This window comes from Cervus canadensis, chromosome 27 (genome assembly GCF_019320065.1).
Source record: "Cervus canadensis isolate Bull #8, Minnesota chromosome 27, ASM1932006v1, whole genome shotgun sequence".
Classification (NCBI taxonomy): Eukaryota; Metazoa; Chordata; class Mammalia; order Artiodactyla; family Cervidae; genus Cervus; species Cervus canadensis.
In genome coordinates, this window is record NC_057412.1 from 40,724,876 (window position 1) to 40,749,060 (window position 24,185).

Below are 24,185 nucleotides of genomic sequence, written 5' to 3' on the forward strand. Positions count from 1 at the left end.
TCAATATCTAAAGAGACAAAAACTGGGTAGAGACCTTCAATAAGACTGTTCTCATAACTGCTTAAGTCAGGAATACATCACTTTTCATACTTCAAGCACATAACACACATCTGATCATGACTATGCATGCTTGTCATCTTAGATCTCTTTATGTTTCAGTTCAGTTCAGTCACTCAGTCATGTCCGACTCTTTGTGACCCCATTGACTGCAGCACACCAGGCTCCCCTGTCCATCACCATCTCCCAGAGCTTGCTCAGACTCACATCCATTGAGTCGGTGATGCCATCCAACCATCTCATCCTCTGTCGTCCCCTTCTCCTCCCACCTTCAATCTTTCCCAGCATTGGTCTCTTCAAATGAGTCAGTTCTTCACATTAGGTGGCCACAGTATTGGAACTTCAGCTTCAGCTTCAGTCCTTCCAATGAACACCCAGGACTGATCTCCTTTAGGATGGACTGGCTGGATCTCCTTGCAGTCTCCTTCAGTCTTCTTGCAGTCCCTTGCAGGGACTCTCAAGAGTCTTCTCCAGCACCACAGTTCAAAGGCATCAATTCTTCTGTGCTCAGCTTTCTTTATAGTCCAACTCTCACATTCCTTTACAACTACTGGAAAAACCATAGATTTGACTAGACAGACCTTGGTTGGCAAAGTAATGTCTCTGCTTTTTAATATGCTCTCTAGGTTGGTCATAGCTTTTCTTCCAAGGAGCAAGCATCTTTTAATTTTATGGCTGCAGTCACCATCTGCAGTGATTTTGGAGCCCTCAAAAATAAAGTCTGTCACTGTTTCCATTGTTTCCCCATCTCTTTGCCATGAAGTGATGGAACCAGATGCCATGGTCTTAGTTTTCTGAATGTTGAGTTTTAAGCCAACTTCTTCACTCTCCCCTTTCACTTTCATCAAGAGGCTCTTTAGTTCTTCACTTTCTGCCATAAGGGTGGTGTCATTTGCATATCAGGTTACTGATATTTCTCCCAGCAATCTTGATTCCAGTTTGTGCTCTATCCAGCCTAACATTTTGAATGATGTATTCTGCATATAAGTTAAATAAGCAGGGTGACAATATACAGCCTCAACGTATGCCTTTCCTGATTTGGAACCAGTCTATTGTTCCATGTACAGATGTAACTGTTGCTTCTTGATCTGCATACAGACTTGTCAGGAGGCAGGTCAGGTGGTCTGGTACTCCCATTGCTCTAAGAATTTTCCACAGTTTATTGTGATCCACACAATCAAAGGATTTGGTGTAGTCAATAAAGGCTTTGGCATAGTCAAAAAAGCAGAAGTAGATGTTTTGCTGGAACTCTCTTGCTTTTTCTATGATTTTTATGCTTAAATGTTATCAATAAAGCATTCTTATAGGCAGGATTCTGCCAATGCAGGAGACCTAAGAGAAGCGGGTTCAGTACTTGGGTCGGGAAGATCCCCTGGAGAAGGAAATGGCAACCCACTCCAGTATTTTTGCCTTGAGAATTCCATGGACAGAGGAGCCTGGCAGGCTACATACTAATGACGCAATGTCACCACGTTGTACTTCAAAATTCCTCACTTTCCAATGATTCAAAAGCACCACATCAGACGACTGGCTCCCCCCAGGATTCAAAGAAGGCTGCAGCCATACTCCTTCCACTCTTGCCACGCAGGCAACTCGATCCAAGAAAGTCGCTGCCTCAGGTACCGCCACAAAGAAGCCTTTGCAAAAGGCCTTGAAGTACCTTCTCAGCCAGCCTTGGGACTGCGCCATGCCCTTTCTCCCGCTCTTCCTTGGTGAGAAAGGGTAAGTGGTTATTTTGTTTGTGCTCTTGCCCAATTTGGCTAAAACCCCGCTGCGCGGCTCGGCCCAAGGGACCTCCCCGCCAGTCCCGCCCTCCACCAGCGGCCTTATTTCCTTTAGTGTGATAATCCCTAGGTCCACATGTTGCTGCAAATGGCATTATTTCATTTTTTTATGGCTGAGTAGTATTCCATTGCATATATACACCGTATCTTCTTTATCCATTCATTTGTTGAGGGACGTTTCAGTTGTTTGCATGTCTGAGCTATTGTAAATAATGCTGCTGTGAACACTAGGAGGCATGTATCTGTTCAAATGATAGTTTTCTCTGTATAATGCCCAGGACTGGGATTGCAGGATCTTGTGGTAATTCTGTTTTAATTTTTCAAGGAACCGCCATACCATTCTCCACAGTGGCTGCACCAATTTAAATTCCCATCAACAATATAGGAGAGTTCCCTTTTCACTACATCCTCTCCAGCTTTTCTTGTTTCTAGACTTTTTAATGATGGAAATTCTGATCAGTATGAGGTGGTACTTCACTGTGTTTTTGATTGGTATTTCTCTAATAATTAGTGATGTCACGCATGCTTTCCTGTGCCCATTGGCCATCTGTATGTCTTCTTTGGAGAAATGTCTATTTAGTCTCAGGGGGCAGAAAGCTTTTGAATCTCCAGTGGAACAGCCATGTTTGTGGAAGTCCAGTTCAGGATTTTGTCAGATGGCAGAAATTACTCTTCTCTCCAAGTGATACCAGCGTGGAGTGATGCTTCATAGGGACACTGAGCTTTCAGGCACTCTACCCAGGATGGATGGTGCCCAGGAGCATTTATTAACACTGTAGTTTCCAGGCAGGTTGTTCAACAACCAGAAGAGAAATGCTTTATCTTCAGGGCCAGCTTCATGTTTGTGCAACTTGTATAGTTGTACCATGTCCAGTTTTAGATGGGAGAGCCTCAGTCTTATTTTAATGCTCTGCGGTTACTGTTGTCAACATCCCAACAATTTATAAACAAGGGACCCACGTTTTCATTTTTGTTCTTGGACATACAAATCTTGAAGCTGGTTCTGCTTCTATGCATCCAAGGTCACGCAAGTGTAACAAGAGTGAGGAAAAAAAATCAAGAACCTCTGTTGTCACCTTCCTCCGAGTTTATGTATCCAGATACGCACCTAATGAAACTGCTACCCATTCCTTGATCTCTGTTGTTGTTGTTCAGTCACTAAGTCGTGTCTGACTCTTTGTGACCCTGTGGACGATAGCACGCCAGACCTCCCTGTCCCTCACTATTTCCCGTAGTTTGCCCAAGTTCATGTCCATTGAGTCGGTGATGCCATCCAACCATCTCATCCTCTACTGCCCTCTTCTCCTCTTGTCCTCAATCTTCCCCAGCATCGGAATCTTTTCCAGTGAGTTGGCTTCTTGCGTCAGGTGGGCAAAGTATTGGAGCTTGAGCTTCAGCATCAGTCCTTCCAATGGGTATTCAGGGTTGATCTCCTTTAGAATTAACTGGTTTGATCTCCTTGCTGTCCAAGGGACTCTCAAGAGTCTTCTCCAGGACCACACTTCAGAAGCATTAATTCTTTAGCCCTCAGCCTTCTTTATGGTCCAAGTCTCACATCTGTACATGACTACTGGAAATACCATAGATTTGACTATACAGACCTTTATCAGCCAAGTAATGTCTTTGCTTTTTAATATGCTGTCTATGTTTGTCATAGCTTTTCTTCCAAGGAGCAAGCGTCTTCTAATTTCATGGCTGCAGTCATCATCCACAGTGATTTTGAAGCCCGAGAAGAGAAAATCTGTCACTACTTTCACTTTTTCCTTCCCTTGATCTTAACTGATAGCATATTTAACCTTTAAGAGGAAGTTCTCGGAGGTCTCTTTTCCCCTTTTAGAACTATTTTCGTACTGATTCGGGAACTCTAGTTAGTAGAATGATTTAGGTCTTGGCAACATCGTTTGAAAAGATGAATTTTCTACATCTTCTTGGTTTACTTTGTTTTATGGCATTTATCTAGAACAACCTCAATTTCATGGGTGCATTTTACACACAGTTTGGTGTGTCTTATTTTTTAAGCAAGATCTAAGAAATATTCTTATTGGCTACTGGGTCCAAATACCAAAACCAGCCGCAATGATTGTGAATATTCTTTCCTGAGTTTGCTTAATCTTCATAGGCTGTGCACAGGTGAGGGGTGTACTCTGTGGCTTTTGTCTGTTCCCCTTGGGTGGAATGGGTGTGAGTAGCCTGGCTTGGTGGACTGGCCCAGGAGAGAGAAGCAGGGTCATGGGTGGGCCTTATCTGCGTGGAAGCCTCCACTCTTCCTGTGCTTACACACTGGCCACCTAAGCTGGACGACTGAGCAGTTTCATAGAAATGATTAGTCAGGAGGCAGCCTTGGTGAGAGTGGGCATGAAAGGCTGTCAGTCCTTCTCGGGACCTGGGGAAGGACCTGCTGACCGTGGCCGGGGCGTGCCTCCCTGATTGCAGGACAGTGTCTTCTGCTGAGCAGAGAGCGTGCGTAGTGGAGTGACACTCGGTCTGGCTCGTCTGATGACATTAATTACAGGGTGTTATGGGCCAGGCGTCTGTAGGTTGGGTGGAGGTGGAGGCCACTGGCAATGTATGCCATGCCCAGAGAGAAATGTGTGAGTGGGAGGAAGAAAAAGGATTTCTCTGGAGCTGTTCCAAGGCTGGTGCTGGTGAAAGATGCTTGTCTTTCTTGAGCATTAGAGCAGCATCTGCCAGGATTGTCAGCTACTAAGAAGCACGTCTCCGTACTCATGAGCTATGGGGAATGCGGGCAAAGGTAAGAGTGTGGTATATTTTAATATTGTTTCTTCCTACTCATTGGGTTTGGTGTGCACCTGGATGTGTGTATGTGTATAAAACTGACTGAAAGGTGGCAGGTTACAGTCTATTGATTTTTTTTTATTCTGTTGGCAAATTGTCGGCATTAACTGAAACTTGAAGGCTTTGTTTTAACTTCTTACTCCTTAACTCTTCTGCCTCCAATCTAAGGTATTACTCAGACCATGGATGATGCATGATTAGAAGGGAGAACTGGTTTGAAATGGTCAAAAGTAGTTCACCATTTCTAGAGAAGTCTTTAGTGTGAAAGAGCAAGAACTTTTCATGCACACTGACCTAGGTTGACTCTTCTGTGTATGTGTGACATTGTGCAAATAACTTAATCTTCCTGAACTTTCAGAGTGGTATGGATTTAATGAAATAATGCCAGCAAAGAGCCTAGTGTGGCAGCTGTCTCCTGGTAGAAACTCAGCAACGGTTACCTCTAGTTTATCAACTCTTTCTCTAGCTCCGCTTCCCTAGCACTGGAGTCATGTCCTGCCAGTCTCAACTCCGTTAGTGGTGTTTCCACAGCCTACTTATTGTAGGTTGTGGCTGATTAAGACAAAGTTAAGACTAGTCTAATTTAATGATTATATGGACGTTTCATTTCATTTTATGTTAGAATCTAGCATCTCAGTTAGATAGGCAGAGTAAATGTGGGAAGGAATGTGTCTCAAATGTTGAATTCTACTTCACTTGGTTTGTAGCATTTTTCCCTTCTGAGATCTTTCAGAATGTGGCAACTAAAGCATAGGTTCTGCTGTCCACTCTTTCCATTTATCCACCATCCAGCTAGCCAGCCTGTCAGCCATCCATCCATCCATTTATTTATCCATCCATCTGTCCACTCATCCATCTATCCATTCATCCATTTATCAATCCAACATTTGTGTACTGAATCCGTGTATGCCAAGCACAGTTCTAAGAGCCAGAGATTAAGTGAAGAAAAACAGGGAAAAAAATCCTGCATTCCTGAAGCATTTATTCCAGTGAGCCGTTGTGCAATCAACCAAATAAATCAGCAAAGTCCATAGTGTGTTAGGTGGGGAATTATTACGGGGAAAGGAAAGCAAGAAAAGGGGATGGGGTTTGAGGCACTCTGCAGTTTTTCAATAGGGTGATCCGGGAAGGCCTCCCTGAGAAAGTTTTTGAGCAAAGGCTAAGGAGGAGAAAAGGGGAAGAGCATTTCAAGCAGGAGAAGCAGCAAGTGCAAAGGCTGGAAGGTGGAGCCAAGCCTGGTGTGCAAGGAGAAACAGGGAGGCTGGTGTGGCTGATGGAGGGGAAGACGAGAGAAGGCTGGGAAAGTGACAAGGGCTAAATCACTTGGGGCTACGAAGGTTCTTATGAAATCTTGGGTGCAACTTACACTTCAATAGAGGAACCCCGGCTCCTCTGTTGAGAACAACGTGAAGGGCAGAGGTGGAAGCAGAGTCTACTTCGACCATTGTAATAACACAGACCTGTATAAAAGTGGTTACAGGGAAGGGGTGAAGAGTGGACAGCCCCAGGGAATATTTTGGAGATAGAGCCGACAGGAGTTTCTAGTGGGTTAGATGTGAGTAGTGAGAGAAAGAGAGGAGTGAAGGATGACTCTACATTTTAGGGAGGGGGCGAGTAACCAGAAAGATGATGTTGTCATTGAGTGGGAAAAACTGGAGCAGATCTCGTCCAGGATGTTAGGAGATCTGTTCTGGATGGTTTGGGATTTGAGGTGTAAGTCAGACATCTGAGTGGAGATACTGAGTGGGAAGCTGGATATGGGAGTCGAGAGCTAAGCAGTGAAGGCTGGTCTCAAGATACAAACCTAGGAGTTGTGGACACGTGATGTAGTAATTAAAGCTGTGAAGCAGAATGAGATCCCCCAGTGCTGAGGGCAGGTAGAAAACAGTTCTAAAAACTGAGCCAGAGGACCTGCTAATTTTAAGGACCTGTGAGACAAGAGAAAGCAGGAAAGAAGGAGGAGTGAGAGAGGAGGAAAAACAGGGGCAGAATATTTATTTTCCAGCGGAAGGCCCTGATCCACTCTGTGAATTTCTGCTAGTGGTGCAAGTAAGCTGAGGACAGAATTGGCTGTTGAATGCAGCCAGTTGGGATTCCGGTGACCTTGACAAGGGAGCTAGAATCAGGTAGGTCCAGTAAAGAAGAGACAGGTTGAAGTAGGGAGAAATGAAGTTAGTGACCGTTAAATTGCTCCCAATCTTCCTCAATCCCAATCCAGAGGAACCAAGCCCTCCAACTTCCCATTTTTCTGATTCATCTTAATCTTATTTTGCCAATTCCATTAATTGTTGTGAGCAATCCTCAATTCTTTTGGAATGGGCTGCCAAGCCAGCAGGATGGGGTGCTCCTCCAAACAGGGAGCCTTTCTTGGGGTACAGAGCTTGCGGTCTCTTCCCTTCACATCTGGTGGTAAAAATGTGACTACCTGCCTGATCCCGAGGCTGCGGGGCTGGGGGACAGGCATGGTTGTGCAGCATGTGGAGTCTTTCTAGACCAGGGATTGAACCTGTGTCTCTGCATTGGCAGAGACAATTGGTGTCTTTGGTGGATTCCACCAGGGACGCCCTTTTGCCTACTTTTAAACTGGCTGTTTGTTTTGTTTTCCTTTCTTTTTTATTGAGATAAAATTGACAGATTACATTGTATTAGTTTTAGGTATGCAAGATAATAATTTGATATATATATTGGGTTGACCAAAAAGTTTGTTTGCCTTTTTTCATAAGCTGTTCTAAGTGAACAGTTTTGTCCATCCCATATCTACTGAGAAATGATTACCACAAAAAACTTAGATAACATCCATCATTACACACAGGTACATACTTTTTTTGTGTGAGATGCGAACTTTTAACCCCATTCTCTAAGCAACTTTCAAATATACACTATAGTATTATTAACTACAGTCACCATGCAGAATATTACATTCCTAGGTTTTATTTATGTATATTCCACATGACATGGAATTCTCCTGGATCAGGCATCGAACCCGTGTCCCCGGCATTTGCTGGCAGATTCTTAACCCGTGGAGCACTAGGGGAGTCCTGGATGTCTTTTAACGTGGGATGTAGAAGAGTTTAAATCCCACTGGCAGTATTTGACAGATGCTACAGATGCAGGACAGGTGACATCGGCACCTCTGGCTGAGGCTGGATGTGTGGGAATTAGCTTTAGCTCCTCCATTTGGTATCAGCCCCACCCTGGCAGGGTGTATTTGGATCTCAGTTGTCAGCTGCGTTTTTAGATGACTCACTTGTTTATTTATTTATTCTGAGCTAGCTGCTTCTTGGCTAGGGCTGTGATAGTGCCACGCTCACGTCAGCACGTACGCACAGACCCCTGGGGCTATTGACTCTTATCACTCTGTACCAGCTGGGTCTGGTCTTCTCCTGCCCACTCAGGCCACAGCAGAGCAATGGCAGCCAGAACCACTCTGACAGGAGGGACTGCTCTGGCCCCTGGGGGGGTGACCGGAGCCTCCTTGCCACCTTTGGCTCCTGCACCCTGGCTCCAGGGTACCTCTAAGCCCATTTAGCATGACTTCTGAGGAGTATACCTAATCAGCTTAGTAATGTGGAGGGGGGGGGGGCGGTGTTTGTTGTTGGTTATTTATTGTTTCTGGTTGAACAGGATTTCAATAGAAGCCTGACACCTCTAGCCCTCTCTCAGGGAACACTGGTTCTCTGGTTGGATCCCTGCCCAGCGGTGTCCAATCCTGAGCTCAGATCTGCTCTCAAGAAGACCATGGCAGGAGTTCCTGGTTGCCTAGTGGTTAGGACTCTGGGTTTTCACTGCCAAGCTTGGGTCCATCCCTGGTCTGGGAACTGAGAACCCATAAACAGAGTTAAAAAAAAAAAAAAAGAAAAGGCAAACAGTGCTTGGTGAGTAAATTACCATGGGGATTATGGCCCATGGGTGCATGCTCAGTGGCTCAGTCATGTCTGACTCTTTGCTATCCCATGGACTTTGTAGACCACCAAGCTCCTCTGTCCACGGGATTTTTCAGGCAAGAATACTGGAGTGGGTTGCCATGCCTTCCTCCAGGGGATTGTCCCAACCCAGAGATTGAACCCATGTTCCCTGCATCTCCTACACTGGCAGGCAGATTCTTTACCACTGAGCCATCAGCTCCTTGACAATCATGGCCTCTTCCCCCTCACTTGCCACCTGGCCCATGATGCTATAATGATGGCTTTCATGGGAAATTCCATGAGAATTTCCAGTTCCTAAGAACTAATTTCTTCCTGGGCCATTCTGCAGTAGAGGCAAGCGAGTGGGTGCCAACAGTGGTTGTAGGCTGCTCTGGCCCCTGATCTTCTTCTTGGGATGAGGAAATATGGGCTATTTGGGGGAGGACATGTCACTCACATTGATTTGTTTGCTTTTCAGGAGCAAATAACTCCTGCTGAGAACCTTCGCTGAGAACATGGGCCTTACTTTTGTGGGTTACTATTGTTTAGTTCTTTTTAATGGTAAAACACTCTAGTGTTCCATCTTCCATCTGAACTCACAGAAACACTCACACACATAGGATGACCTTGGTCTGTACATTTGAGAGTTCGCAATTCTTGTCCTAGCTACAAAGTGAAATCCTTTTTTTGACATCCCAAAGCCCTGGTGCTGCTCATCTGTCTCATACAGTCTAACCCAACGATTCTCATCATTTATTTCTGTCACAGTATACATAGAACATGACACCATGTAGATGAGAGGGCTCACTCTTGGAGAACAGGCCAGAGGAGGTCTGGCTTCATAGGCTTTGGCTCTCCTTACACTCACCTGACTGCTCCTGGGCCCGAGTGCGTTTGTATTTTCTTCTGCCACAGCAGTACCCCCTGAGGGGCACACCAGTGGGCTGCCTCGAAGGTTAGAGCTTCAGGTCTGAGACCTAGTAGAGACCACTATCTCAGTGCAGTCAGCATCTATAAACGTCTTTTAAGGTATCTAGAAACATCTCTCAACATACTTACCCAAGTGTCGTGAGTTAGGGAGAACTAAGTTCCTGTGGAGTGCAGTTTGCCACCATCTGCCACCCTAGATGTAGATGGATGCCAACACTTCCTGTCCCCTGTCCCTTCCAGGTCAGCGAGCCTGGGCTCCTCGCCTCTGTGGCCACACGGTGATGCTTAGCAGGCTTCTTCCTACTCACTACTTTATTAGGAATTTCACCATTTCCGCATATGCCTGCCCCCTGGGAGCTAACACGGGGCTGGTCCCAGATTTGCTACATCTTCTGCACAGCTTAGAGCAGGGGTCCCCCACCGCTGGGCCATGGTACAGTGCTGGTCTGTGCCCAGCTAGGAACTGGGCTGCAGAGCAGGAGGTGAGCGGTGGCCAAGGAGGCCTGCTTCATCTGTATTTACAGCTACGCCCCATCGCTTGCATTACCATCTGAATTCCACCTCCTGTCACATCAGAGGCAGCCGCAGATTCTCATACGAGCACAATAAATGTAACGTGCTTAAATCATCCTGAAACCATCCCACTCCCGCCCATGGAAAAACTTCCTGTGAAACTCGTTCCTGGCGCCAAAAAGGTTGAGGACTGGTGGCTTAGAACATTGCTTCTTATGAAATGGTTGAGGGCATCACCAGATGCTCTGTAGAAACTGTCTGCTCCTGTCACTATGACAAATACCCTGACTACTGGTGTGTTGGGATGCCGATGTTGCAAGAGCTCTCTAGTTCTCTTTTAACTCTTGAGACTGTGTGGTATTGGGTATTGCTTCTTATACTCAGACAGAGCTATAAGCACACTCACTGACCCAACCAATCATTTATTTACCTGTTTAACAACTCATTCGATAAATGCTGGGCAATGAGAATGTAAATACAGAGCCATAGTTCTTACTTTTTAGAAGCTCACAGTGCGGTGAGAAACCCTAGAAGTGTAATGATGGCATTCAGGAAATTTCCGTGACAGTGCCTTGGGAACACAGAATAGGGTTCCTCACACTTGCACGGTGGATCAGGGAGATTGCTTCATTGAGATGAAATGACTGCTGAATGGAGTTTTTCTATCTCTTTCTTTCTCCTTTTTTCTTGAACTGAGTCATTCAGGATGTATGTCATTGGTTGAGGAAAGGAAGGGTTCCAAGCAGCAGTAAAACTGTAGACAGCTAAGGAAGCATGTTAGAGAGTTTGGAATATTTGGGGAACTTTAGGTGCCACTATTTTATTTGAGCATAGCAGAGCGTTAATGGACAGCAGCAGTGGGATAAGAATTCCTCTAAAATAAGTTTGAAGGGTGAAGGGGACACTCCCATGTGAACCTGCAATGGTCAGACTATATATTTGAAATGACAGTGTCTGTGAGGTTCAAGGTAACATCTTATAGGAGCTGGGCTTTCTCACTCGGAGGATAAAAAGTAGTCAGCAGTGTGGCCTGGACAAGCTAGCTAGCCTTTCAAGTTACTGACCTAGGAGGAAAATATTACCTCATGGAATTGAGAGGATTCTATAGAGCTCTTAGATGGGAGGATGCTCAAAAAATATTTTTCCTTTGTCCCCTGTGGACCTAGGCTTTGGAATTGAATCTTGGTTCTGTCATGTTATTGTGATAGGTGTTGTAATCCTTATGAAATGCATCTCTTTATCATCATCTTATCTTTAAAATGGAAATGATAATCAAGAGGTTTAACTTAATTGGTGCATACAGAATGTATTAGGTATTGGCACATAATAGGAACCAGTTGTTCATGGTGAGCCCCTCTCTCCCCTCCCTTCCTGCATTTACTGTTGAAATTAGTGAGGCTAGTGATACTCAGATACCAGGCATAAGAAGAGGGCTTAGCAGTTTAATCTCTAGTTAACAAGTATCATCTGGAGAGCTAACAAACTGTCCAGTTTAACCAAAATGTACAACATGAGAGTTGTGAGTTTGAGCTTTATTCAGGGTCTTACTGAGGCTATAGTCTAGTCTGGAAAATAGCCAAAGCTCTGAGAAACTGCTTCAAAGAGGAGCCAGGAGATGTATATACACTTTGTTTTTGTTCAGTGGCCAAGTTGTGTCTGACTATTTGCAACCCCATGGACTGCAGCACACCAGGCTTCCCTGTCCCTCAGTATCTTCCAGAGTTTGCCCAAGTTCACGTCCATTGAACTAGTGATGCCATCCAACCATCTCATCCTCTGTCGTCCCCTTCTCCTCCTGCCCTCAATCTTTCCCAGCACTAGGGTCTTTTCCAATGAGTCAGCTCTTCACATCAGATGGCCGAAGTATTGGAGCTTCAGCTTCATCATCAGTCCTTCCAATGAATATTCAGGGTTCATTTTTGTTAAGATTGACTGGTTTGATCTCCTTGCTGTCCAAGGGACTCTCAAGAGTCTTCTTCAACACCACAGTTCAAAAGTATCATTCTTTGGTGCTCTGCCTTCTTTATGTTCCAGCTCTCACATCCATACATGTGAGGCTGGATACATACATACAAGCCTATGGAAAAACCACAGCCTTGACTGTACAGACCTTTGTCGGCAAAATGATGTCTTTGCTTTTTAATGCACTGTCTAGGTTTGTCATAGCTTTCCTTCCAAGAAGCAATTGGTTTCTAATTTTATGGCTGCAGCCACCATCTGCAGAGATTTTAGAGCCCAAGAAGAGGAAATCTGTCACTGCTTCCGTCTTTTCCCCATCTATTTGCCATGAAAGTGATGGGACTGGATGCCATGATCTTAGTTTTTTTTAAATATATATACAAAAGCAGACTTATTTATATATATATAAAAGCAGACTTTGATATAATTGAAGCTGAATCTCTAGGAATTGAGGTCCAGGCATTAGTTATATTTTATGAGCTCTTCAGGAGATTCTCTGGTGCAGCCAGGATTGAGAAGTAAACAATGCTAAGCCCTTGAGTTTTCTTCAATGATGGAATCTGAGAGTCTAAAGAGGCTCCTTCTGCTGCCAAAATCTGGCTCTCTGTGCGCTGATGACAAACAGAAATTCGGAGACAGAGTTATGGAGGAGAAAGAAAGGATAGCTTTATTCCTTTGCCAGGCAAGGAGGGAATGCATCAGGCTAGCACCTCAACTGTGCCCCACTCCCTGGGAAATAGGGAAAGGTGTTACAGTTTGATGTCTTCATCAGCGGTATATGATAAGGATCAGGGCAGTGATGGTTTTACATTCTTCTTTCTTCTGCAAAGTTCACATAGCCTCACCACTGGGTTTGGTCATCCCTGAGGCTATTGGCCTGTGACTTTCGTTCTGAAGAATGTTACAAGGGAGTGTTACAAGGGTGTGCGGGGGAAGAACGCAGGTGCCGGATGCCTAGGGTCAGAGAGTGATTAAGAAATTAACTTTGTGAAGGACAAGTCTAGTTATGTGCACCGAAGATTGGAAACAGTCAAAGTAAAACTAGGTTTGCTTAATTCCTGCAGGCCTATTCTGGGGGTTTCTATACTCATTCCTTTGTTTTCCTTGCTTGTTAGCACAGGAGGCCTGGGCTCAATCCCTGGGTCAGGAAGATCCCCTGGAGAAGGAAATGGCAACCCACGCCAGTATTCTTGCCTGGGAGAATTCCATGGACAGAGAATTCCGTGGACAGAGGAGCCTGATGGGCTCCAGCCCACGGGGTTGCAAAGAGTCAGACAGGACTGAGCAACTAACATTTTCACTTTCACTTAGCAGAAAAACCCAGTTCCCATTTCTGTTGTAACATTTCTATTCCTGTTCTTCTCCCCCCACCATCTGTTGGTGATTTTTGAAGTTTTTACTTTTATGACGGTCAGAGGCCCTCCTTCTGACTGGCATTCTTAAGGGGTTATGGCAATCTGAACAAAGTCCTCCTCCCCCCAGCCCCCAAAATCGGCAAGTTCTAATCTCTGGGAATTAGAATGTGTTGCCTTACATGTATTGGGGATGACAGAGGATGAGATTGTTGGATGGCATCACCGATGCGATGGACGTGAGTTTGAGCAAGCTCTGGAAGTTGGTGATGGACAGGGAGGCCTGGCGTGCTGCAGTCCATGGGGCTGCAAAGAGTCAGACACGACTGAGCAACTGAACAACAAAAACAACATATATTGGGAAGGCAACACTGGACCGCTACGCGTTTTAGCTTTTCAACTGGTATTTTTAACAAAAAGATTAAAAGGAGGAAAAACTAACAGTCTTTGTTGTTTTTGTTTAAACATGTGCAGTACACATCATGCAAGAGAAACTTCAGTGAAAAATAACTCAAAGTGGCAGCTTAGAATTCCGACTTATAGAGCATCTTCAACAACAAAAAAATAAATTTGTAGAGAAATGGTATTGTTTCCTTAATTTCTCTTTCTGTTTTTTCATTGTTAGTATATAGGAATGCAAGGGATTTCTGTGTGTTAATTTTATATCCTGCAACTTTACTATATTCATTAATGATAAGACAAAAGAAAGCAATTTTGGTTTTCAAGGGCAGTGAACTGTGGAAATATAAACATATGGGAGGGAACTAAGATTTGTTTAAGTTTGGCTAAGATTTGTTTGCAGATTCCACTTGTCACCTCTGAGCTGACAAGAATCTATTTCTAGTGAAAGAATGTATCTCCTGCCTCTAGGCAGAAAGGAGGGAAAAGAAAAATCTTCTCCTCCATTTGCTGCTGCTTAATTTCCTTCAGCTCAAAAATATTTTTATGTCAAATAGGCATACTTTGGGATGGTGTATTCTAGTTTCCTTTAGTTCTCAATTCGTAGCTTTATTTTTAGAAAGTGTCACATATTAAAATAGTCAAAGCTGTTTTTCCAGTAGTCATGTATGGACATGAGAGTTGGACTATAAAGAAGGCTGAGCGCTGAAGAATTGCTTCTTTTGAACTGTGGTGTTGGAGAAGACTCTTGAGAGTCCCTTGGACTGCAAGGAGATCCAACTAGTCCATCCTAAAGGAAATCAGTCCTGAATATTCATTGGAAGGACTGATGCTGAAGTCAAAACTCCAATACTTTGGCCACCTGATGCACAGAACTGATTCATTGGAAAAAACCCTGATGCTGGGAAATATTGAAGGCAGGAGGAGAAGGTTATGACAGAGGATGAGGTGGTCGGATGGCATCACCAACTCAATGGACATGAGTTTGAGCAGCTCCTGAAGTTGGTGTGGACAGGGAAACCTGGTATACTGTAGTCATGGGATCACAAGGAGTCAGATACAACTGAGTGACTGAACTGAACTGAACATATTAAAAGCTGAATTGGGTTAGAAGTTGTGAGATAAGAGATCAGCACAGGGGGAGAAAAATATAGACAAGAACAAGCAGAATAGAGTGAATTTAAGAACATTGTTTTCTGTTTGATTGAGTCAGTCTGTTAATTTGGTAATAGGTCAGTTTGGTTCAACAACTGTGTCTCGTTTCAGAAGGTGATGTTGTGGGTGGGTTTCCACTATATGATTTGAGCAATTAGGTATTTAGTAAGAGGCATTTCTATAGAAACAAAAGGAAAATGAAGTTTAATGGTTGGAGTAGACTATAAAACTGGTTTTTGACCAGTTTTTGACCGCCAACGGAGCAGATTTCAAGATATTGAGCTCAAGGTGTGTTTTGCAGTTCAAATGTCTCTGAGGCTCTCATCAGGTATGTTCCAGTGAACCTTTTGAGTGACTTACACAGCAACAGGCTTGAAGGTTATTCATTCATGAGCTGTTGTGTGTGATATTTCTGTTTATATCAGGTTGTCTAGTTTCAGGCATTTTGGGGAAAGGGCAGTTTTATTTCTTAGTGTTTACAAGTCAGAAGGGCAGGAGAAAAATGAAATGTTAGTTAGGAGAGCTGTGACCAGATATTGTCAGAATATAAAAGAATTTGGGATCCCACTTCTATTCACAGGACAAAACCTCAATGATAGTGAACAGGACTAGGATCTAATATCCGTAAAGTTGTGTCATAGTTTTCCATAGAAACATCATTTTTTTTTAATCTCTACAGTCACCCCCATTTTTACCAAAGAGAATCATAATAAGACAAATCGCTTTGCTAAATAAATCTAATTTCATTAAACTTGGCCTGATTATTTACATAAGTGAAGCAAGAATAGAGACTGATCGTGTAAGTTCTTTTAAGTCTGTTTTGCTAGAATTTTTGATAAAGAATATAAGATTATTCTGGAAGCCAAGTCAAGGACTCACTTGCAATGCCTGTAGATTTAGGTGAATTCCTCTCTTCTTGAGATGTAAGATGTCATAAGATGTTGGGTCTACTAGGAAATGACTTCCCATTCTCATTGGTTAGGCTGGGAACCATATAAACAAGATACCAGATAGTTTTTTGAAAGGAAGCTTTAATGGCTCCATAAAATCAGTCTTAGTTTTTGAAAAAACTGTCTGGTCAAGCCTTAGTCTATTTACATCTTTCCCAAATATAACATTCTAGTCAAAGTCCCGGTAATATAACCAGTATTGCCCACTGTGTCCTGTAATAAGGAAAACAGATTCTCCCTCAGTCTATGCAAATAACTATGTTACATAATTTTATGCAAATAGTTATATTTTCTTATAGTGAAAATAAGAACACTCAGTAAGTTTCTAAATTCTTGAGGGATCAAGTAGAGAGAAAATTCTGTTTACAAAGATAAAATTTACCAATATAATTTAATTTGCTTTAAATTATTAATAGGTGGATAAGAAAGAGAAAAGTTTGCTCTCCAACTAAAGTTGTATTCCTACCTCAACACCTCTTCTCTCAGATTCATTGACCTAGCATGTGGTCAGTAGAGCGAGCCTGGACTCGATAACAAATTTGGCTTAGCCAGCCAGGAGTCTTGCTGCTTGTGGCTAGCTGGCCCTGGTCACGGAGTACTGCTCTAAGACCCTAAGCATCTACCAGGACTATTTGTCCTGAGGATCCTTCCTTCAAGACACCCTGAAGCGGCACAGGCTGCACAGTGCTTGGCAGTTGGTATAAGGAACTGACAAAACAGAGTCAATAGGCTCAATTTCATTCGTAGGTTCCTATGTGTATGTGCTCGGTCATGTCCAACTAGTTGTGACCCCATGGACTGTAGCCCACCAGGCTCCTCTGTCCATGGGGATTCTCCAGGCAAGAATATTGGGTTGGGTTGCCATTCCCTCCTCCAGGGGATCTTCCCGACCCAGGGATGGAACCCACTTCTCTTATGTTTCCTGCATTGCAAGCGGATTCTTTACCACTGAGTTACCAGGGAAGCCTCTTGTTCGTAGGATAAGTCTACCCACTTTGATAGCCAGTTCAGCCAGTTTGTTTATTTGTGGTTTTGTGTATCCTTTTGTGTTGCAAGTTGATGAACCCAATTTTGTAGGCTAAGTTGCTCTGGTGTGCACATCAAGAACATATTTCCCCCTCAGTCTGGGCTTTTTCTTTATAGGACAAGCCAATTTGGTTGGGGCACCCTGTTGGAGGGGGGTAGGTTTTGTTGGATTCTACCTGAGTGGGAACCAGTTCATTGGGGAGCTAGTCTCGTGTGGTGAGTGACCTGGTTGGAATTAGTTCATTGGTTTTTCTTTTTTTTTTTTTTTTTGTAGTGTAAATTTATTTACCTGAGTTGGGAGCCGGTTCATCTGTGCAATGATGCAATCTGCTTGTGCCATTTTTGTTGAGATTTGCCTATGTCTTTTGTGTTTTCGTGTTACCAAACTTATAAAAATGGGAAATGTTTCATCTATCCCAAAGGATAGCTCTTTGGGGAGCATATTAGATACGTTAAGATCAGAAGGCCCCTGAGTGACTCACAAGTATACAATCTCGCAGTTAGCAGTGCCTTGCCAAGGAGAGGAACACTCTGATAATACAGGCCTGGGGTCTCCCTTGGACTTGAGACATCCAATTATAATTTTCCCTACAGGCGCCTCAGGTAACTTTGGCAGTGGGAGCTTCAGCTCTAGTTTGGGAGCTCTCCCAGTGAAGGAAAACTACAAGATTTTAGAGAAATGTCCAAGGCTTAGTGGGACTTGGAGTCACATTTGGGGCATTCTTGCCATTTGGTTTTTGGGTTTCTGGGCATCTTTTTGCTATTTGCTTTTTTTTTTTTTTTTGGTGACTTCCTGCTAGTGTGGTTTGCTAACACAGACCTCTGGTACTAACTGCTCAAGGGAAAATGAGAAGTACTTCCTGTAAGGCTGGTTTCTTAGCAGAAGGCCTTCTCCCCTAGACTGTAGTAGGAGGGGGTGAAGCTGTCCAGGAGGGGTGAATGGGTGTGTCTATGCTTTGGTTTCACTGAGGTGGCCCCTGATGCTGAAGCTCCAATACTTTGGTCACCTGAATGCACAGAACTGACTCATTGGAAAAGACCCTGATCCTGGAAAAGACTGAAGGCAGGAGGAGAAGGGGATGAGAGAGGACGAGATAGTTGGATGGCATCAATGACTCAATGGACATGAGTTTGAGCAAGCTCTGGGAGTTGGTGATGGACAGGGAAGCCTGGCATGCTGCAGTCCATGGGTTGCAAAGAGTCAGACACCACTGAGTGACCGAACTGAAGACAAATAGAAATCCTAAATGCTTTTTCCCTGCAAATATTTAGCTGTCTAGTTGAGTGGGCTTGATTTGTTCCATCTGTGAAAAACCCACTTTTAATCCAATCTCTTTTTTAAACATAGGTTTTACACTGACTCAGGGTTAAAGTCTTAAAATAAGAACTGAGACTTCACTGTTTGTGTGTCTGTACATGTCTTTGTCTTTGGATAACATTGCGGTGGTTGATCTGTAAAAGAGCTTTATTTAATTGGCTTAAACAAAAGTTAGCACTTACAAACCAAACAATTCTAAATACAAGAGAAATTAAGCAAAGTAAATTTCAGGTTCACATGAATGGGAAATATTCAATACTAGGCTTCCCGGGTGGTGCTAGTGGTAAAGAACCTGCCTGCCAATGGAGGAGATGTAAGAGATGTAGGTTCGATCCCTGGGTCAGGAAGATGCCATGGAGAAGGAAATGGCAACCCACTCCAGTATTCTTGCCTAGAGAATCTCATGGACAGAGGAGCCTGGTAGGCTACAGTCTAAGGGGTCATACAGAGTCAGACATGACTAAACAACTTAGCATGCATGCACATTAAATTTAAGTTAATTGATCTAACAGGCGTGTCTTACATCAACATTAAATAAAATATTAAGTATAATACTTTCATTGTGCCTAGGTTTTGTTGTCCACTTGCTCAGTCATGTCTGACTCTTTGAGACCCCATGGACGGCAGCACACCAGGCCTCCCTGTCCTTCACCATCTCCCTGAGTTTGCTCAAACTCATGTCCATGGAGTCAGTGATGCCATCCAACCATCTCATCCTCTGTCATCCCCTTCTCCTCCTGCCTTCACACTTTCCCAGCATCAGGTTTTCAGTTCAGTTCAGTTCAGTTGCTCAGTCGTGTCCGACTCTTTGCGACCCCATGAATCGCAGCACACCAGGCCTCCCTGTCCATCACCAACTCCCGGAGTTTACTCAAACTCATGCCCATCGAGTTGGTGATGCCATCCAGCCATCTCATCCTCTGTCGTCCCCTTCTCCTCCTGCCCCCAATCCCTCCCAGCATCAGGGTCTTTTCCAATGAGTCAACTCTTCGCATGAGCTAGCTGAAGTACTGGAGTTTCAGCTTCAGCATCAGTCCTTCCAGTGAACACCCAGGACTGATCTCCTTTAGGATGGATTGGTTGGATCTCCTTGCAGTCCAAGGGACTCTCAAGAGTCTTCTCCAACACCACAGTTCAAAAGCATCAATTTTTTGGCGCTCAGCTTTCTTCACAGTCCAACTCTCACATCCATACATGACCACTGGAAAAACCATAGCCTTGACCAGACGGACCTTTGTTGGCAAAGTAATGTCTCTGCTTTTTAATATGCTGTCTAGGTTGGTCATAACTTTCCTTCCAAGGAGTAAGTGTCTTTTAATTTCATGGCTGCAGTCATCATCTGCAGTGATTTTGGAGCCCCCAAAAATAAAGTCTGACACTGTTTCCACTGTCTCCCCATCTATTTCCCATGAGGTGATGGGACCAGATGCCATGATCTTAGTTTTCTGAAATGTTGAGCTTTAAGTCAACTTTTTCACTCTCCTCTTTCACTTCATCAAGAGGCTCTTTAGTTCTTCTTCACTTTCTGCCATAAGGGTGGTGTCATCTGCATATCTGAGGTTATTGATATTTCTCCCGGCAATCTTGATTCCAGCTTGTGCTTCTTCCAGCCCAGCACTTCTCATGATGAACTCTGCATATAAGTTAAATAAGCAGGGTGACAATATACAGCCTTGACGTACTCCTTTCCCTATTTGGAACCAGTCTGTTGGTCTATGTTCAGTTCCAACTGTTGCTTCCTGACCTGTATACAGGTTTCTCAAGAGGTGGGTCAGATAGTCTGGTATTCCCATCTCTTTCAGAATTTTCCACAACTTTTTGTGATCCACACAGTCAAAGGCTTTGGCATAGTCAATAAAGCAGAAATAGATGTTTTTCTGGAACTCTCTTGCTTTTTTGAATATCCAGCGGATGTTGGCAATTTGATCTCTGGTTCCTCTGCCTTTTCTAAAGCCAGCTTGAATATCTGTAAGTTCACGGTTCACATATTGATGAAGCCTGGCTTGGAGAATTTTGAGCATTACTTTACTGGTGTGTGAGATGAGTAAAATTGTTTGGTAGTTTGAGCATTCTTTGGGATTGGAATGAAAACTGACCTTTTCCAGTCCTGTGGCCACTGCTGAGTTTTCCAAATTTGCTGGCATATTGAGTGCAGCACTTTCACAGCATCATCTTTCAGGATTTGAAATAGCTCAACTGGAATAGACATACATAAATATACAGACAGGTGCAAATAAAGATCTTATGTGTGCGCTAAGTCACTTCAGTCTTGTCTGATTCTTTGCAGTCCTATGGGCTATAGCCCGCCACACTCCCCTATCCATGGAATTCTCCAGGCAAGAATACTGGAGTGGATTGCCATGCCCTTCTGCAGCTTCATTTAAAAATTTTAGCCATTTATGGCTAAAAACCAGTTATGGGATATAAAACTCACTAGCTTATACCAGAATGTTGAATTCAATTTGCATTTCTGGCAGTTGGAACAGGTTAAGGTTGTTTGCTTAGACAGCTAAAGGGTTTTACAAATATTTGTAGAGAAAACTTTTAAGATTTTAAAATTTACTTTTCACAGCTAATCTCATAGAGGCTGTGGACTAGATTTTGAACAAGGGCATTTTCATAGCTGTTTTTGTTTTTTAAAGTCTCTCTCTTTTTTTCCCCTCCAATCTCAGGTGGTTGTAGGCAGTTGTTTTAATTAACTCCTCTGATGTTTATATTTTGGAGGTGTGGTAAAATTTACATCAGCAGAAATCAGGTCACCAGAAAGATTTTAAAGAAATTCAGGGGCACATTTCCCTATGAGAAATGTAAAGCAACTGCTATTTAAGAAATTTTAAGGATAGTCCATGATTATGTGTGTGTGTGTGTGTGTGTGTGTGATGGGGGCCCCCAAAATGGAAAGATCTAGAGGTGAGGAGGTCTGGTTACAGAGTGCATGCGTGCATGCTCTGTCACTTCAGGTGTATCCGACTCTTTGTGACCCCATGGACTGTGGCCCACCAGGCTCCTCTGTCCATGGGGATTCTCCAGGCCAGAATACTGGAGTGGGTTGCCATGCCCTCCTCTAGGGGAATCTTCCCGAGAGACTAGGGATCGAACCCGGGTCTCTTATGTGTCCTGCATTGACAGGTGGGTTCTTTGCTACTAGCTCCTCCAAATCCACAGAGTCACAATGAAAAGAACTAGTTTTTGCAAATATTTCGTTGGAAAAACACTTGCCGAGGAGGGGAAAAGGGAAATTTTTACCTTTCTTTCTTGCCCAGGAACTACAGAGAGACTGAGAGAGCAGACGTGGGTAAGAATTCTTACCTTTTGCTGGCTTTTGGTCCCAGGATCCAATCTGCAGGTTTCAGAGAGTGTGGGACACTCCAACTGGTTCCATATGGAATGTCAGGAAGTAGGGTGGACAAAACTTTTTTTACTCATCTTAGATTTTCAGCCTGGACTCTGTAACAGAAAGATCCACAAGCAAGAGGAAAACAGTTTATTAACTCATGCAGTGAGTGGCATGTGGGAGAAATCTCAGTTAAAAGTAATTCAAAGCAGTGACTTATAACTATAATTTCTAGATCATCTTCAACAAAGAACAATAACTGTGGAGAGAAATGACAGGACAAAGAAAGGAAGTTTAGGCTTCTGAGGGCAGCAAACTGGGAAGAAAAATATACATCAGGGAATTTAGTGGCTAATGTTTGTTTACAGATTCCTCTGGGGCCATCTCTGGGCTGGCAAGACTGTCTCCAGTGGAAGGAGAACGTGTGTTCTGCCTTTAGGTAGGAAAGGAGAAGTAGAGAGAGCTTTCCCTGCATTCTTAATAGCCTTCAGCAAAAAATAACTTTTATGTCAAAGAGGCATACTTTGGGGTGACGTATTCTGCTTTCCTTTACATGATAAAAGGGCTTTTGAAGGTTTGATTAAGTTAAGGATCTGTGATAAGGAGACTATACTCTGGATTATACCAGTCAGGCCAATGTAAACATAAGGATCCTTATGAGAGGAAGGCAGAATCATCAGAGTCAAAAAGGACACGTAGCAACAGAAGACTGGGGAGCAGCGTCAGAGAGTGAGGCTGAGATTTGGGTGCGGCTCATTCCCGACTTCTGAGCTCCAGAGCTGTAAGATATTGAATCTTTTGTTGTAACTTATGGTGATTTGTTAGAGCAGCAACAGGAAACTAAAATGGGGTATTTGGTGTTGTATTGATAGAAAGAACATTGTCCACTAGTACTCGGGAGATTAGGCTTCTTTTTCTGCCCTGCTACGAACATTCAGACAAGTGGCAAATGTCTCTAAGCTTAACTGTCTCTTCTGTGTAATGGAATCAATATGACCATACATATTTGAGGGTAGTACTGGGCCGATGGCTTCATCCACTGCATAGATGTTTCCCCTGCCTTGGCCTCGATCCTTCGACTCAGCTCAGCCCAGCTAGCACTTCCAAGCAGAACCAGTGTCCCCATCCTCCCTCATGATGCCCTGAGCTAGTTTATCAATAGCTGAATTGTCTTGTTTCTTTTTTTATTTGCCATAGTCACTCACCCAAACTAGGAGCCATTATTTCCTAGATGGGCTCTATGAAAAAATTAATTAGAATAAATATGAGACCTAAATTTGCTAACTCCAAGAGACTAAGAGACCAAAGAATTATTCTGCAACCTTTTCCTCCTCTATGCCAACAAAAATTGTACAGTGTTCAGATATCACCACACTGGTTTCAGCTTCTGTGTATATGTTTTTTCATAAGCTGAATTTGAACATGACTTCCCCTACCTTGTCACCACATCCACTATTTGAGGCTGGACAGGCTTTCCTGATGGCTCAGATGGTAAAGAATCTTCCTGCAATGAGAGAGACCTGGGTTTGATCCCTGGGTGGGGAAAATCCCCTAGAGAAGGTAATGGCTACCCTACTCTAGTATTGTTGCCCAGAGAATTCCATGGACAGAGGAGTCTGGAGGGCTACAGTCTGTGGGGTCAAAAATAGTTGGACACAACTGAGCGACTAACACTTTAACACTATAAACTGACAGGTTATGATGCCTCATAGATCATCTTTTTCAAAATGAGATGTTCTAGATAGACTTTTATATGATGAGATCTAGGGCAAAAGTTTTTGCAGTGATGACATGAAAGGATAAGTCCTTGGACCTCATTTCGTGTATGGAATATTTAACACTTAGCCCTCCTTTGTCTTCAGTAGTAATATCAAACTTAAACTTCAAAAATTTTTGTATGAAAGGTTGTGGGAATTTTGCAAGTCATTTTTTTCAAAGGATGTTTTGTTCTAGTAGTTGCAATAACATGTATTTTATCTTCCTGAGAAGGTGTACATCATATTGTTTGGACTTTAAAGTAGTTAACAGCTAAACTTGTTACATTTCTCTTTTTCTCAAGTAAAAAGAAAAAGAAAAAAAAACTTCTTATGTTGAAAGTTTGGACCAAGGATCTTCTAAACCAGTACTTCTTATTGGGAAGGGATTACGATTTAGCCCTTCAGGGAACATTTATCAATATCTGTAGATATCTTTGTCACTGTTGGGAGTAAAGTGCTGTCAGAATCTGGTAGGTAGAGGCCAGGGATATTGCTGAACATTCTGGAAAGCACAGGAGAACCTTACACAATACACAAATAATTGTGCATGAAATGTCAATAGTGCCGTGGAAATTCTGCCCTAGACCAGACAAGTGTTTTTAGTTTTTAATGTGCATATGAGTCACAAGGCAATCTGGCTAAAATGAGGATTCTAGTTTGATCTCATGTCCCCAGAGGGTAGAACTAGGGTACAGAGTGTTCTCTGTAAATAGGCATCCAGATACCATTATGGATAGAGCTCTTGACAACAACTCCTTCATTGGAGTATATGGTGCAAATGAGTGTTCAACACTTGATTCAGATGTGGTCACTGCATTTTGACTGCACATTGGTTAGTGAGTCTGGGCCATGGGGTGCTTGTGCCTTTGCTCTGAACCAGAGTGACCTAACTTTCTCTTCTGGGCAGGGAGTGGGTAGTAGAATACTGAGTTTGCAAGTCAGGTCTGTGT

General features: G+C 43.4%; 2 protein-coding genes across 5 annotated transcripts in view; one reads left to right on the plus strand and one right to left on the minus strand.

The window, feature by feature from the left end:
• Positions 1 to 1,820, minus strand: LOC122428673 (mitochondrial inner membrane protease subunit 2-like). The gene is made up of 2 exons (XM_043448689.1): positions 1,499 to 1,820; positions 1 to 7 (listed from the first exon to the last, which is right to left on the minus strand). The coding sequence occupies exons 1-2, from the start codon at positions 1,744 to 1,746 to the stop codon at positions 1 to 3; spliced, it is 255 nt and encodes an 84-aa protein (XP_043304624.1). The 5' UTR covers positions 1,747 to 1,820.
• A 2,626-nt stretch (positions 1,821 to 4,446) lies between these two features.
• Positions 4,447 to 24,185, plus strand: part of LOC122428951 (transmembrane protein 45A-like) — a 60,818-nt gene continuing 41,079 nt past the window's right edge. The window contains exon 1 of one of the 4 annotated variants that reach the window (XM_043449113.1): positions 4,447 to 4,593. In XM_043449113.1, coding sequence (XP_043305048.1) covers positions 4,575 to 4,593 — 19 coding nt within the window. In that variant the 5' untranslated portion in view covers positions 4,447 to 4,574. The other 3 variants (XM_043449115.1, XM_043449112.1, XM_043449114.1) reach the window with 3 other exon arrangements.